General features: G+C 37.5%; 1 protein-coding gene across 1 annotated transcript; it reads right to left on the bottom strand.

Annotated features, from left to right (window-relative positions):
• Positions 1-14,036: 14,036 nt before the first annotated feature.
• On the bottom strand, positions 14,037-16,384 carry LOC126213075 (uncharacterized). Its single transcript, XM_049940665.1, has 3 exons — positions 15,961-16,384; positions 15,722-15,885; positions 14,037-14,436 (listed from the first exon to the last, which is right to left on the bottom strand). The coding sequence occupies exons 1-3, from the start codon at positions 16,139-16,141 to the stop codon at positions 14,383-14,385; spliced, it is 399 nt and encodes a 132-aa protein (XP_049796622.1). The 5' UTR covers positions 16,142-16,384; the 3' UTR covers positions 14,037-14,382.
• Positions 16,385-17,108: the final 724 nt, after the last annotated feature.

The following is a 17,108-nucleotide window of genomic DNA, read 5'->3' on the forward strand; positions in this document are numbered from 1 at the left end:
AAGAATGGTTCATGTTCAATGGCATCTATATGGTATTCAAAGTTCTTTACCACACCTGGTTTATCAGAAAACACTTCCCTATTATTATTCAAAACAGTAAATAAATCCCCTTTTTGTTCACATGTAAGTTCTTGGATAGTGTCAACAATTTCCCTGAACCTGTCAGTTTTCGTTTCATTAATTACTAAATTTTTCACGTGGCAGATTTCATACAGTTGAGATAAACCATCATTTTCAGATTCTATTTCTAGCAATATAGATTCTACATTAACCCCACACACATTGTCATCTTCTTCTAATTTGATTTCTATTGCTTTAGGCTCCCTATTAATTTTAAACATTCCATTGCCACAATCTAAAAACCACTTTTTCCTTGTCCAGCCAATCAATATCCAAAATCATCTCAGCACTTAATTCAGGGACCACTAAAAAGTCATGATAAAATCTTCGTCTTTGATCATTTATTTATTCGTGTTCTGTAGATCCGGTATACAAAAGAATTGCATGGATATGGAACGAGTAACAATATAAATTAACACAGTAGCCTACTCGAATATGTTAACAAATGTAAATTGCAAATTGTGTATAAGAAACAAAGTATGTAAATAGTTACAGGCTTAAGCATTTTCTATGGTAAAACAGAGGTATAAAACGATAAAATAATAAATTACAATTTTCCATATTACAACTATACATTAGCAGGAATTTGACAGTGCCAATTGCCTGAACCCGAATTCCCATACTGGTGTAAGATGTATTAAGTTACAAAGTGGCAATATCAAATATTACAGGTAAAGTATTACATCTAAGTTACAATGTTACATTAAAGAATTGATTAAGAGATTGAAACATTTTTTCCAGAAGATATTCCTTCAATCTACCCTTAAATTTTGGCATTTCACTGGTAAGATTTCTTATGTCAGGCAGGAGTGCATTAAACACCTTTATGCTTGAGTAGTATACTCCCTTTTGCATCAGACTCGAAGTTTTTTCTGTCAACACAAAAGTCATGTTTTGTTCTTGTGTCACAGTCATGATAAGAAGTATTGGTTTTGTACATGTGTAGGTTCTTAGCTGAAAAACACATAAGGGATAGGATATATTGTGAGGTCATTGTTAATATTATGTGTGCTTTAAAAAGATTTCTGCATGAATGATTTCTGTTAACTCCACTTATTCGAATTGCTCTTTTCTGAGTCACAAATACTTTATTTGCCATTGGTCGGTTACCCCAGAATATTAAGCCATAGGACAACAATGAATGGAAATAGTCAAAATAAGCTTGCCTTAACAGCATCACTATTAGCAGTTGTTGCTATAGTAGTAGAGCATAAGGTGCTGAACTAAGTCTTTTTATGAAGTCCAAAATATGGCAAGACCAATTTATTGTCAATGTGGAGGCCTAAAAATTTTGTTGAATAAACTTGATGTATATCTTGATCATTACAGCTTAGACTTACGTCATCCTGAACATTGATAGACAAAAGGAAGTGTATGAACTGTTTTTTTAGATAAAAAGTTAGGCCATTGCATCTGAACCACTTATGGAGGTCATGGAACACCAAGTTGTCAGATCATGCAGTATTATTTTCAGGTGTTTTTTTTTCAATTACAAGGAAAGTATAATCTGCTAAAAGAGTAAATTTGATGGTAGGCTTAGAACAGCGAGGAAGGTCATTAATAAAAATAAGAAAGAGTAAAGGGCCAAGCACTGACCCTTGCAGCATGCCTACACTAACTGTTCCCCAGGCAGATGAAGCAATTGAGCCATCTTCATTATTAAGCTCAGATTGGAATGTATACTGCAGAGACAGGCTGGACAGTGAAGGGGGAGGCGTGTTTATAGCAATAAGAAGTGCAATGGTATCGAATGAAATTGACGGAGATCCGAAATGTGAAATAATTTGGGTGAAGGTCACGGTTAATGCAGGCTCAGACATGGTAATTGGATGTCTCTATAGGCCCCCTGGCTCAGCAGCTGTTGTGGCTGAACACTTGAAGGATAATTTGGAAAATATTTCGAGTAGAGTTCTCAACCATGTTCTAGTTCTGGGTGGAGATTTTAATTTGCCGGATATAGACTGGGAGGCTCAAACGTTCATAACGGGTGGCAGGGACAAAGAATCGAGTGAAATTTTTTAAAGTGCTTTACCTGAAAACTACCTTGAGCAGTTAAACAGAGAACCGACCCGTGGCGATAACGTATTAGACCTTCTGGTGACAAACAGTCCCGAACTATTTGAAACAGTCGACACGGAACAGGGAATCAGAGATCATAAAGCGGTTACTGCATCTATGATTTCAGGCATAAATAGAAATATTAAATAAGGTAGGAAGATTTTTCTGTTTAGCAAAAGTGACAAAAAGCAGATTTCAGAGTACCTGACGGCTCAACACAAAAGTTTTGTCTCAAGTACAGATAGTGTTGAGGATCAGGGGACAAAGCTCAAAACCATCGTACAATATGTGTTAGATGAGTATGTACCAAGCAAGATCGTAAGAGATGGAAAACAGCCACCGTGGTACAACAACCGAGCTAGAAAACTGCTGTGGAACCAAGGGGAACTTCACAGCAAACATAAACGTAGCCAAAGCCTTGCAGACAAACAAAAATTACGCGAAGCGAAATTTAGTGTGAGGAGGGCTATGCGAGAGGCGTTCAATGAATTCGAAAGTGAAGTTCTATGTACTGACTTGGCAGAAAATCCTAAGAAATTTTGGTCTTATGTCAAAGCGGTAGGTGGATCAAAACGAAATGTACAGACACTCTGTGACCAAATTGGTACTGAAACAGAGGATGACAGACTGAAGGCCGAAATACTAAATGTCTTTTTCCAAAGCTGTTTCACAGAGGAAGACTGCACTGTAGTTCCTTCTCTAGATTGTCGCACAGATAACAAAATGGTAGATATCGAAATAGACGACAGAGGGATAGAGAAACAATTAAAATCGCTCAAAAGAGGAAAGGCCACTGGACCTGATGAGATTTCAGATCGATTTTACACAGAGTACGCGAAGGAACTTGCCCTCCTTCTTGCAGCGGTGTACTGTAGGCCTCTAGAAGAGCGTAGCGTTCCGAAGGATTGGAAAAGGGCACAGGTCATCCCCGTTTTCAAGAAGGGACGTCGAACAGATGTGCAGAACTATAGACCTATATCTCTAACGTCTATCAGTTGTAGAATTTTGGAACACGTATTATGTTCGAGTATAATGACTTTTCTGGAGACTAGAAATCTACTCTGTAGGAATCAGCATGGGTTTCGAAAAAGACGATCGTGTGAAACCCAGCTCGCGCTATTCGTCCACGAGACTCAGAGGGCCATAGACACAGGTGTTCACAGGTAGATGCCATGTTTCCTGACTTCTGCAAGGCGTTCGATACAGTTCCCCACAGTCGTTTAATGAACAAAGTAAGAGCATATGGACTATCAGACCAATTGTGTGATTGGATTGAAGAGTTCCTAGATAACAGAACGCAGCATGTCATTCTCAATGGAGAGAAATCTTCCGAAGTAAGAGTGATTTCAGGTGTGTTGCAGGGGAGTGTCGTAGGACCGTTGCTATTCACATTATACATAAATGACCTTGTGGATGACATATGAAGTTCGCTGAGGCTTTTTGCGGATGATGCTGTGGTATATCGGGAGGTTGTAACAGTGGAAAATTGTACTGAAATGCAGGAGGATCTGCAGCGAATTGACGCATGGTGCAGAGAATGGCAATTGAATCTCAATGTAGACAAGTGTAATGTGCTGCGAATACATAGAAAGAAAGATCCCTTATCATTTAGCTACAATATAGCAGGTCAGCAACTGGAAGCAGTTAATTCCATAAATTATCTGGAAGTACGCATTAGGAGTGATTTAAAATGGAATGATCATATAAAGTTGATTGTCGGTAGAGCAGATGCCAGACTGAGATTCATTGGAAGAATCCTAAGGAAATGCAACCCGAAAACAAAGGAAGTAGGTTACAGTACGCTTGTTCGCCCACTGCTTGAATACTGCTCAGTAGTGTGGGATCCGTACCAGATAGTGTTGGTAGAAGAGATAGAGAAGATCCAACGGAGAGCAGCGCGCTTCGTTACAGGATCATTTAGTAATCGCGAAAGCGTTATGGAGATGATAGATAAACTCCAGTGGAAGACTCTGCAGGAAAGACGCTCAGTAGCTCGGTATGGGCTTTTGTTGAAGTTTTGAGAATATACCTTCACCGAGGAGTCAAGTAGTATATTGCTCCCTCCTACGTATGTCTCGCAAAGAGACCATGAGGATAAAATCAGAGAGATTAGAGCCCACACAGAGGCATACCAACAATCCTTCTTTCCACGAACAATCCGACTGGAATAGAAGGGAGAACCGATAGAGGTACTCAAGGTACCCTCCGCCACACACCGTCAGGTGGCTTGCGGAGTATGGATGTAGATGTAGATGTAGATGTAAGCAATACCCTCTGCTTTCTGTCAGTCAGATATGATCTGAGCCACATTCCCACTGTGTAAGTTAAACCATAATAGGCTGCTTTTGAAAGGAGGATTTCATGGCTCACACAGTCAAAGGCTTTGGTTAAGTCGCAAAAAATACAAACTGAAGCCAATTTATTGTTCAGTGATCCTAGAACATTATTAGTAAAGGAGAATATGGCATCATCAGTTGACAGGCCTCATTGGAAACCGAATTGGCATTGAATAAGAGCCTTGTGGAAATTCAGGTGTTCTACAATTCTGTATGCATCAGTTTCACGAGAACTTTGGAGAAGCATGTTAAAAGGGATATAGGGCGGTAGTTAGACGCATCGCTTTTTCCCCCTTCTTGAACAGTGGTTTCACATCGGCATACTTCATTCTACCCGGGACAATACCATCTCAAAGGGATTCATCAAATATATGGCACAGTATTACACAAATGGCATTATGACAATGTTTAAGTACCTTAGTGAAGATATTATCAAAGCCAGATGACATTTTGGTTGGCATTATAGTGATTATCCTCTTCACTTCACTGACTGTAACTGGGGCTATGAGAATTTGATTAATTTTGCACAGACCAGATCCTTTCAGAAGGTCTATAGCCTTGTTGACTGAACCCCTACAGCCAGTTTTCTCAGAGGCTGTTAGAAAGCGCTCATTTAAGACTATTGGAACTGCATTCGTTTCTATAATTAAATTACCACACTGTCTTGTTTCTATGCTGTATACACACTCCACTTTTTTCCCCAGCTCCCTTTTGATGATATCCCAGATGGTTTTTATTTTGTTGTTAGAGTTGTCTATTTCGCTTTTAATATGTAAGGTTTTGGAGCACTTTATAATTGTTTTATAGGATTTTACAACATGATCTGTAGTGTTCTCTTATTGCAGCATCTTCAGAACTCCTTTGTGACCATTTTTTTGTACTACATGAAATTTTTATCCTTTTTGCAATCCAGGGTTTGATTTTGCAATTCTGGGGGTTAATTTTAATAGTTTTCTTGTGAAATACTGCTTCAAAGAGGGACATGAATTCATCTGTGAATAGGTTGAACTTAATATTAACATTTCTTTCTTTGCATATTGGGCTCCAGTCAGTTTACTGCAAGAGCTGATTGAAATTTTCTAGTGTCCACATTGATTTTTCTGAAGGACCTAAAAACTGCTTTATATTTTTTAATGCCAGAACATAAGTCATTAAGAGTTAGCAACTGCCCATCATGGTCTGACAGATCATTAAGAATTTGACATACAGTTCTAAGACTACTACTAAACTTATCAATAAAGATGTTGTCAATAAGGCTTATGCTGATATCTGTCACTCAGGTAGGAAATTGAACTATTAGAGTTAAATTAAAGGTTTCCAATAAATGTTCCAGTTCTTTTCTACTTGTGTTGCCTGTAAGGACATTTACATTAAAGTTACCCATAATGACTAACTGCTTAGCCTTAGAGTATATTTTTACCAAAACTGATTCAAACTGTTTTAAGAAAATACAGATTTCCCTGCAGGAGCCCTATAAATTGTTACCACTATAATAGACCTACTATCAGCAAAAATTTCAGATCCACATGCTTCAAAATTAAACTCTTCACAATACATACTTAAGTCAAGTTATTTATGATGTATACCCTCTTTGATATAAATTACAGACCCACCTTTCTCTCTGTTTGATCTACAGTAACTATCAGCTAAAACATAATCTTCCAGATGGGGCATCAGCATGGCAGACCTTATATGGTGTTCCATAAAGCAGAATATATGATGTTGGTTTTCATTTAAAATGAGACCCAAAAGCTCCAATTTTCTTCTAAGACTCATGATATATTGGTGGAATATACAGAATTTATCTCTCAATATGGTACAGATTTAAAGTTGCAGTTTATGGGTGTTAAATTAGAAACTCTCAATACATCAGGATTGAAACTTGATTTACTGACTTGTTCCCTGTTAAGGGGCCTGCTTGTACACACATTACTTACGATTTGACTTCTGCTTTCCTCTGTTTCTTGATGAAACACTGATACCATAAAAAATAGTCTTTGTGAACAGCAGGTCTTCTACTTCTATGGCTTTTTCTTGGATATGTGGAAGCAGGCATTTCAGTGGACGGTAGAAGCTTTGAAAAAAGTGACTCATTGTTTATCTCTTCTTTTTCTGTTCCTTCAGGTGATGCTGGAGATGGGACTTGGAGACTGTGGTTGTGGCCTGTTGACATGTTGATGATGTGCCACAGGAGTCGTCTATTGCTGCTGCTATTGCTGTAGTTTCTTCTTCTACCGAAGTTGTGGAGGCTGATGCTTCTGTCATTGGTGATGCTGGCATAACAACTGACTCTGATAATAGTAGTTGTGATGTTTGTTGGGGTGACAATAATGCGTCTTCTGTAATTGCTGTTGTTTCTAGAGAAGGTAACGTTGCTGTTAGTGTTGGTAACATCTGTGTTTTATCAGTAGATAGTGTCGGTTCTGCTGCTACAGTTGGTAAGGTTTGATGAGGTATTGTTTGTGGCTGGCAAGCTAAGCGTGGTTCTCCTGCTATCAGCACATTATTAATATTACTTCTGTGAGCTGCAACCAACAGTTCCATAATTTTATATCTGAAAAGTTTCTTGCCCTTACCGTTAAGGTGCAGACCATGTCTGGTAAAGCATTTTCTTTCCAGATAGTTCAGAGGCAAGAACTGGGTGTTTTGATGCATTGTACAGAGCTTCTAAAACTGTGTGTTGGCTTAATTGATTTCTGTATTAACACACGATCCATTTATTAGGTCGTGTCTGTGAGGTATTCCAATGATGATGTGCTTGTTTTTTGTATTAGATTCCAACACTAACTTTAGGTTTAGAACAGCACGAGATAATTCATTCTTGTAGACATCATTGGCACCTCCCATTATTACTGTAAACTCATTTGAATTTCATGAAAAACCAGCATTTATACACTACTGGCCATTAAAATTGCTACACCAAGAAAAAATGCAGATGATAAACAGGTATTCATTGGACAAATATATTATACTAGAACTGACATGTGATTACATTTTCACGCAATTTGGGTGCATAGATCCTGAGAAATCAGTACCCAGAACAACCACCTCTGGCCATAATAACGGCCTTGATACGCCTGAGCATTGAGTCAAACAGAGCTTGGATGGCGTGTACAGGTACAGCTGCCCATGCAGCTTCAACACGATACCACAGTTCATCAAGAGTAGTGACTGGCGTATTGTGGTGAGCCAGTTGCTCGGCCACCACTGACCAGACGTTTTCAGTTGGTGAGAGATCTGGAGAATGTGCTAGCCAGGGCAGCAGTCGAACAATTTCTGTATCCAGAAAGGCCCACACAGGACCTGAAACATGCGGTCGTGCATTATCCTGCTGAAATGTAGGGTTTCACAGGGATCGAATGAAGGGTAGGGTCACGGGTCGTAACACGTCTGAAATGTAACGTCCACAGTTCAAAGTGACATCAATGTGAACAAGAGGTGACCGAGACGTGTAACCGATGGCACCCCATACCATCACGCCGGGTGATACGCCAGTATGGCAATGAAAAATACACTCTTCTAATGTGCGTTCACCGCAATGTCGACAAACACAGATGCAACCATTATGATGCTGTAAAACAGAACCTGGATTCATCCGCAAAAATGACGTTTTGCCATTCGTGCACCCAGGTTCGCCGTCGAGTACACCGTTCCAGGCGCTCCTGTCTGTGATGCAGCGTCTAGGGTAACCGCAGCCACGGTCTCTGAACCGATAGCCCGTGCGCAACTCCTGACTTGACCCGGCGTCTAGCCATACCCCCCATACCCCCTCCATTCCGTCTGAGCACCAAGCTAGCAACCAATGAGTGTTCAGAAGTGGGCGAAACCAAGTATCCAATCAGATAGCGCCTTATAAAAGCTGTATTGCCGGGCTGGGAACAGCTGATGTTTGTTGTAGCCTAGTAGGAAAGTACATACAAAGGCGTGGATATGTATATTTAGTTGTGAAAACTTGTTTTTTTTTTCTGTGAAAGTTATATTTCTTCGCGGAAATTGTAGGTGCTTCTTTATGAATAGTGTACTAAGATTACAACAAGTGCGAATATGTTGTGCCTTAGTGATGATTATCCGCCGTAAAATCGGAGAACTGTCGATTTATTGCGTAGAACGTAAAGCTTTTGGTGTGGTTGTTACTATAAACCTTGAATGTAATTTACTCTTGATTTTGTATTAACACAGTGAAATATAATAATCATTCTACTATAGAACAATAAAACTGTCAGCTTAAGAAAACGTGACAAATCACAAATTTTGTTGCGCTAAGAGTTTGTTTATAAATAACTAAGCTACCAGTCACAATTTTTTCTGTTCTTTATATTTTGCACGAATCGTTGTGCTAAATAATAACCATTATCAATTGCATTCTTCACCATCTTGTGCCATTTTTTCGTGGTGTTTTCGCTTGTAACCATATATGCGCGTTTGTTATTTTTTTTACGTATGCCTGTATTGTGCTCAGAAAATTGGACCACAGAAGAATTTAAGGACAACAGAAGAACCAGAACCCCACACAAACACCACGAAAAAATGGCATAGTATACAGAACAATGCACTTCAAAATGAGAATTTTTTCTCGAAACGTGTCGTGAAAAATATAAATAGAAGTAAAAATCGTGTGGTAGCAGTTATTTATAAACAAAGCCATTGTTTCCACAGTCGTTGCTGGCTTTCACAAGCCATGTCTAACGCATAAAATCAAATTATTGCGGTATTTTTATTAATTTTTAAAATTTATGTGTCCGCAGAGAAATATTAATTAAATGGTACGTGTTTATTTTTAAAATTACACATAGATTACTAGTTTTGAGTCTGTAAGAGTGCAAAGGATGCCACAGAACATTATTGGTGTAAATGATTCCCACAAATTTGGTCAAAGGTATACAACAAATTTATTAACTAACATTTGGGCTACTGCACTGTAAATGAGTATTTGAAATACCTGTGGACAACCACATATTCATCAGTACTATGTAACAACATGTGCCATAATCAGGAATGCCAGCCTAATTACAGAAAACCGAAAACTGTAAGAAACTAGAGGTCAATGGAAGCGTCCGATCCCACCTGTGCGCCTTCACTCGCAACATAAGGGTGTTGTGATGTGACACGTCATTATGGCACAGAGCTATGAGCTGGTTTATTATGAGAAAACTAAGACATCTGGATCTATAAGAACATCATTCTATTGTCAGACATTTATGAAATATGGTCAAAGTTTTCTTAAATTTACTTTCTTTTTTTTAGGTGCCCATTTAAAAAAGTATTTTTCGAAGTTGCGTTTGTATTGCAGATGTTTTGATCTTATGACTCAACTTTTTACTGTGCAAAAGTAATCTCTTCAGAAAAGACTGACCAAGGCTCAATAAAACCATACATAGAGTTTCATAGCTGCTGACCAGTATTTTGGTGTATTACTCATACATTTTTATTTTTTTTTATTATTATGAATTTGGCCAGTTATGGGCCGCATACAACTTAAGACTTATGGTGTTTCTTTTTCTTCCATTCTTCCCAGTACTTCATTTTCTCGCCAACTGCTTGTCTCTGCTCATCTGTCCACTCTCTCTTGGGTCGAGGTTTTGGCGCATCTTCTTCATAGTTTGCATTTTCTATAAGTGGCCTAAAGTTATTCCTGTCATGTATTATTTCTTCTGTAACACCTATTTTGTTGGCGTCTTTCTTTACTGCTTCTATCCATCCTACACAAAAAAAATTTTTTCCAAAGCACACACAACATATGTATGAGAGGTCAACATATGTAAGTATGCAACAGTACCTATGGGGATTTTTGGGGCATTATCCTGGATAAAAACGAGTAGAATATAATACAATACATCTTATCCCAATTTTGCTAAAAATGATTCCATGGCAGCATCTAATTAGTGTATTGCTCTTTCATGACCTTTTCACAGTATTAAATGTTACTATTTAACTGACTCTTTCCTCTTTAATTGTTTCTAGGACTGTACATCATTTTCATGCACGTAGGATGAAACATGGACACATTAACAAATGTATTAATCTTCCAGTTTGTTAATATATCTGTTTGCCCCAATAGAAGTTGAATATAGCACAGTCAGCCATGATACATTAGGTAAATTGCCAGTACCAGACCTCAAAGGCTTTTAAGGCACAGTAAAATATGCTTACTATAGGCGTGTTGTGATGGAATCATTATAAAGAAGCGTAGAATGTACTTACCTTCAATACATTTTTTTTAGTCGAATCAGAAAATAACATGTGCTCATGTAATAGTTCAGGCTAAGCTCATAAAACTACATTCATACGGGTCCAAAAGTCTTACTTGTGTTATTTTTATACAAATTAAAGAATTTTACTAAATTAGTTTAAGTGTAAAGAAACGTGTTACGATAACACCAGTTACCTTGGATCTTAGCAAAACAAAATAGGCTAAGACTTTTCAAATGGTAACAACTTTCAGATTTAAAAATAAATATGCCAGACTGAGTGTGCAGTACAGATTAAGGTGTTGGGTGTCAGCTTTTTTTTTTTACCCCCATTGCTGTTAAATGATATGGAGGTTTTACATCTGTCCATCTTTTGTCTTCCACTTTCTATTTTTACCTCAACTTTGAATCTAAAAATGGGCCCTAATATTTGTTTTAACTGTATTATACTACATATAATTTTAAGAACAACAGAAAATGTGGAAATATACTTTCAGTTGCTTGTTCCACATATTGTCTCAGATTTAAAAATTACATCTATCTGGAAAAATTTGTCTAGTATTACTCCATACAGTTAAAGATTTTTCTGTGGGCAATAGTGCTTTTTTCTGTTTGTGTATGCCTTGAAGACAATCTATACATTCCAAGCTCTGGTATCCTAAAATATTATCACATAACTGATGTTTGAATGTTTGTTTACAAAGTAGATCACTTTGAGAATTCTCAGAGTAGTGTAACATGTGCTCTGCTAAAATTTTCACATGTTCTCCTTGTTCCAGCTGGCGACACATTAATGCCCACAAATTTACTCTCACACGTTTTAATCGATCTTTGTTAACTATTAGTCAAACCTCACTATGGTTTTTATTTGAATGGAAGTTCATACAGTTAGTTTTATTTATGTTTAGGGCCACTTTGTCTTTATGTGATGAATTTTAACCATCTTTGAAACATTTATTTGATTTTTCTGTCAGCTGGCTTGGATTTTTATTTGGGATTACTTAGTACCATCGTTAGTGAATGGAATTTATCCTCCATGCATGATAGTTTGTGGGAAACATTCATGAAGAAAAAGACTTTGTATAATATGGTCCCCTGAGTGACACACACCTATTTAGGTTATGATAAATGTTTTACTAAGTTTTTTTGAAGTGAGATATCTCAACAACTTGAAGCACCCTGTTTGACAAGTGTGGTGGAGGAGTTTCATTAGGAAGACAATGACCGAGATGCATTTTCCTGGGCAAGCTGGTATACCTGCCCTGTTGTAACTCATTCCAGTTTCTTTCCTGATACATACTGTTGTTTCCTGTGCACCTTAATGTCACAAGATAATGACTCAAGATTGTATATGTATATACATAAAGGAAATACAGTGCGTCACTTACCTGAAAGCTGATATCTGGCAGTGGTGGATAAGCATGATCTCCTCCTCAGATATGGATCACACAAACAGCATGCAATCCGTAAATGTGTGGTGTGCGTCTCTCTCTCTCTCTCTCTCTCTCTCTCTCTCTCTCTCTCTCTCTCTCTCTCTCTCTGTGTGTGTGTGTGTAATTGCAAAATTAGAAAATCAAAGTTACTTAGACATTACATGGTTCAGTTTTTAGTCCTTAATAGGCAATCTTTATGAAAAGAGCAATTAAAACAAAATTTTACTATGCTGAAGTCCTAAAGGACTATCTTGTGAACTAAATAGCCTGTCAGTTCGTTAGTAATATGTTCCAGGGATTACTTTGCAATATAGATTGTAGTGATGTGCAACAAATCACAAATTAATTTGGACATATGATTGCATTCTCAACATTTTTAATTTTGCATTTTTGTTGATGGTAATACCACTAAAGTTGAACATAACTCCACTAGTCAAATGGCAGTGAGAGCTGTATGTATAAGCTTGCTGGCAATTTGAAGGCAGCACTGAGTGGGGTTTTAAGAGCACCAGACATCTAGGTCTAAGTGAGCTTGGTATGGGTTAGGACAGAAACACTACAGTACATTACATGAAATCCCAATTAGTTTAAATGACACAACAGTCTGTATAGCAATACAGTATCATTTTTTTAAAATGCTGTAATGTGAATAACCCCAAATTGTGTTTTACTGTCAGTGTTTGTTTTGTGGCAGTTGTGTACAAATTGTAATCATTATAGTGAATACCTTTCTTAAATTGGTTTCTTGAATTTAGTAAATGTGTGCCAGTGCTATATCTATATTCTTAGTCTTTGTCATTGATGCACGCAGTTGGACATTAATACATATACAAAATTAAACAAATCATTACTCTCTCCTGTCCAGTTAATAGCTCTCTGTAGACTAGGCAGTGATTTGAAACACACAGTTAAATTACAAGAATCTGGCTTTCATCCACCTACTCATGCCAACCCTCTTCTGCAGGTTGTTTACCACACAAGCATAGGTCTCTTTGGACCCTGATTCTGTCTTATTACTTACTCACATATTTCACAATTTTTGCACACTCCTTTGCTTTTCCCCTTTGTCTTCACTTACCAGAAGCAGAACATTGCGTCACCAAAAGCTGAACATAAACATTAATGGCGAGTACACTTACCTAGTTCAGCTTTCTATCTGCTATTCAAATAAAAGTTTAAAGAGATTCATTGTCCTTTCATTTTCAGAATGAAGTCACAAACTGTGATATGAAGACATGCGGTCTGACTAGTTGGCTTGGCATTTAATGAAAAAATTAAGTTTTTTACAACATTAATGCATTTTTTTGTTTAGTTTAGGATGGTTGCCTGAAAGTGTGTTCTGCCAGCAAAAAAATAATTTACTTCCCTTTTAGTTAATTTGAGATGGAAAATTTTTGTTCAGACTCTACATGCCAGAGGAAGCTATCATCATAAGCAATTCCTTTATGCCAACCTTGGTGTAAATCGGGGCAATCTGTTCATAATTCCTATTTAAATGTAATGCTTATATTAACACTGCAAAATGTCTTCACTTAATCTTCTAAAATAAAGTTTTAATACCAATTAATAAAATAACAGTTCGTTCCTGCCAATATTACAGTATATTATTGCCAATATATATTAAAATGCAGGAAACATTTTTTATTATCAGCTGACAGAACTACTTCAGAAAGCAGACATAATATGACAAATTAAATAAGCTACATGTAACCTGAAGGAACAGATGTAAATAAAAAAAGAGTCATGTGCAGAATATAAAATGTAGTTTACGTTTTAAGAAAAGATAATTCACATTTCCCAGAAACTTGTGCAACATACACAATAAGTATCCACATTGTTGGGATATCCCAATTTAAAGAAGAACTTCTATGTTTCTATAGAAAGTTTGGTGTGAGCTGTAACAAAAAACTTATTTCAATAATCGGGTTAGAAAATGGCTCTGAGCACTACGGGACTTAACATCTATGGTCATCAGTCCCCTAGAACTCAGAACTACTTAAACCTAACTAACCTAAGGACATCACACAACACCCAGTCATCACGAGGCAGAGAAAATCCCTGACCCCGCCGGGAATAATCGGGTCAGACCCGAGGTACAACAAAAAAACTTAATATATTTCAGCAGTCAGGCTAGGCCTGAGCTTTAAGAAAAAACTTACTACAATCATTCCCTTAATAGTTCCATTACGTTGGATCTCAGATTAAGAAAATCCTACACACTATGCTGCAGTCAACAGTCGCGCACCTTCAAAAGTCTGAAGCTGACTGGGATGACTGCGTAGCTGGTGGTGGAAAGGTAGCCTGAAAAGAAATTAAAATCCACATTAACATTACTGAAAACCTTTATTTCTAAATTATGGATTACTAAGTTTGTTGCACTAATACTGGGCTAATGTTGGGGAAAAATGTTTATGTAACATGGCTTTTCTTATCCATTTCTGTACCGAAATATTCAATGACGGAATGAAACTCAAAGTGGCTCCACATTTGTGCGTATTTACATCTTTATATTGTAATTAGCTACTTAAAGCCATAATATGTATATGCCACACCTTAAAAAAACACTTAGATAACTAATAATAAAAAATATAGGCCTAGTTAATTGTTACAATTTAGATGTCATGTAATGAGAATTTTACTGTACATGCAAGACATACTGGACCAAAGAAACGAAATGCCATGATGTTAATAACCTAACATCTAAACAGGATTAGCAAACAGTATGAACGTGAGTATATTAATATGGGTGATAATACCAGATGTAATTTTTCTGCCTAGATGGTGTTATAGTCAGGACTGAGATTTTAAGCTAATGGGGAACTTGAGGCAACTGCCAATCAGGAAGTTGTGTTAACACAAGATATGAGCACTTTTACCCATCAGCAATTATTCCATAATGTACTAATGCCACTGCTTTGGAACAAGACGTGTTGTGAACTATGTTGGAACATTCACATTTGCATGAGAAAGTCACAAGCCAATGGAAATATGCAATGCTGCTTGCACAGAAGGGAACATCCTGTACACACATCAATTTTTTTTCCGAATGAAACAGAATGTGTAAACACTTTATGACTGATTTGCAGTGTATCATTCAGCTGGCTTGCTGTGTAATGGAATTATCCACACCAAGTTCAAGGTGTGGAGTGACTTCAGTTTTTTCAATAGCAATGTCTACAAATTATTCCACGTGACAGTCACATCAAATCATAATTAAGTATTTTCTTTTCCTTTAATTATACTAACAGAGCTACCTTCAGATAAAATAAGAATTACTTTAAAGATGGTGCCAGAAACTTGCATGCCATAGCCTTTATCAATACTGGATGTGAGGTCAGTCTGGAGGCAGTTTTCAGTTGCAATTTCTTATTTCTTTTGTGGACTGTTTCGGTCTTTACGCCACCATCAGCACACAGTATTAAATTTATGCAAGTTAGCCAATAGCACTGTATGTCCAGCAGTGCTCCCTCAAACTTAAAAATGTTAAATAATAATTACTTTATTCCTTAATATGCCCTTTGGGGAAAGGAAAGTTGCTAGATAAATTTCAAAATGCCATACATGACTTTAGAAATGTAATACTTACCATTTCAGAAATTTCTACTGTCTTTACAAATTCCTCGCTTTGCTTAGAGTGTGGTCTTTGTCTTCCCCCCGGATGACATCTGCGACCTGCCAACTTGTTTTTTCTTCTGCTTATTGCAGTGGACTGAACGGGAATATAGTTACCGCGATTTTTTCTAGATTTTCCTGTAACAAAAATTAGAATTCATACAATATTGAATTACTTGCCATAACATTTATATAAAAGTATGTTTTACTTACCTTCACCAAAATTTGCCAAATAAGATGCAAGCTTTCTCAATTTTTCGCACATGACTTCAAGGCCTTTCCTCATTTCCTCAGGGGATTTATTTGAAAAATCTATGAGACGAGCTTTTATCTCGTCGATTAAATCATTATTTCTATTGTCTGGAACTGTCTCCGTGTGAAGTGTCTCTGGCATCTCTCCTTGGCTTTCACAGAGCAAACCTGTGTCCGTTTGCTCCAAACGTTCCGAAGAACTTGAAGCCCCTGCATTCTGAGAGCAATACAGAGGCTCTAGCCACCCTTGAGGAGGCTCCTCATCTGTAGCAATAAAATAATACAGTCTACGTACACTGTCACTATTCGTCACCTCCCTGTAGCTCCCCAGTCTATATGTTTGCAGATCTTCCCTGTATTGCCTTGGCAACAAGTGCAAACAAGAACAGCCATATTAACAATGTAATAATGATTCTCCCTTTCTTCACTGGGAACGAGCAGAACATCCTCATTGACTTGTCTGATTTTTGCTAGAATCTCCTGTGAAGGAGCCTTTGTAGGCCTACAGAAAGACTAAGGACTTGCTCCATTAGCAGCATCAAGAAGTCTCCTCTGAAAATACAAATTCACCTTTGTGAGAAAAAAGTCCACCATCTGAACCACATTGAAGGTACGCACCCTCTCAAAAATCCTGTCCTTTAAAATTCTCGTGAAGGCCCCAGTTATATTATTTGTGTTGTGCCCTTCTACAAGCATACCTCGCCGACGTGAAAGGGTCCACAGTCCTCTCCTATCCCAAAACCCTTCCAAGTATTTCAATAAATTTTGATTATTTTCACCGATGTTCGCTCTTGTTACATTATAATTTACCACTGCTTCCTTTTTTTTTTGTTTGCGCAAACATTATTGTTTTGAAATTCTGGAAGAACTCGCACTGTTTTTGCTGTGGTATAGCATTTTTTGCTTTGAGAAGCCAGCGCCACACTGCCTGCAGGACGTGGAATATACACAACAAAGCTTTTGTGTTTAGGAAGCACCTTCTAATTGCATTTTGTTCTGAATGGCTGTCGTCAGTCAGAAACACACTTGGGCCATTGATGTTTCCCCCAAAATATTTTCCCCGGCTATCTCTTTCAGCAACTCTAGTCCCATTTCTATAACTCCGCAGC

The sequence above is a fragment of the Schistocerca nitens genome, chromosome 11 (genome assembly GCF_023898315.1).
Source record: "Schistocerca nitens isolate TAMUIC-IGC-003100 chromosome 11, iqSchNite1.1, whole genome shotgun sequence".
NCBI classification, from domain to species: Eukaryota; Metazoa; Arthropoda; class Insecta; order Orthoptera; family Acrididae; genus Schistocerca; species Schistocerca nitens.

Coding starts and splice junctions, on each gene's coding strand:
- LOC126213075 (XM_049940665.1), bottom strand. CDS start 16,141: ATGCCAGAGACACTTCACACGGAGACAGTTCCAGACAATAGAAATAAT. Junction 15,886..15,960: donor TTTGGCAAATTTTGGTGAAG/GTAAGTAAAACA, acceptor TTTTTGTTACAG/GAAAATCTAGAAAAAATCGC. Junction 14,437..15,721: donor CAGTAGAAATTTCTGAAATG/GTAAGTATTACA, acceptor ATTTCTTTTCAG/GCTACCTTTCCACCACCAGC.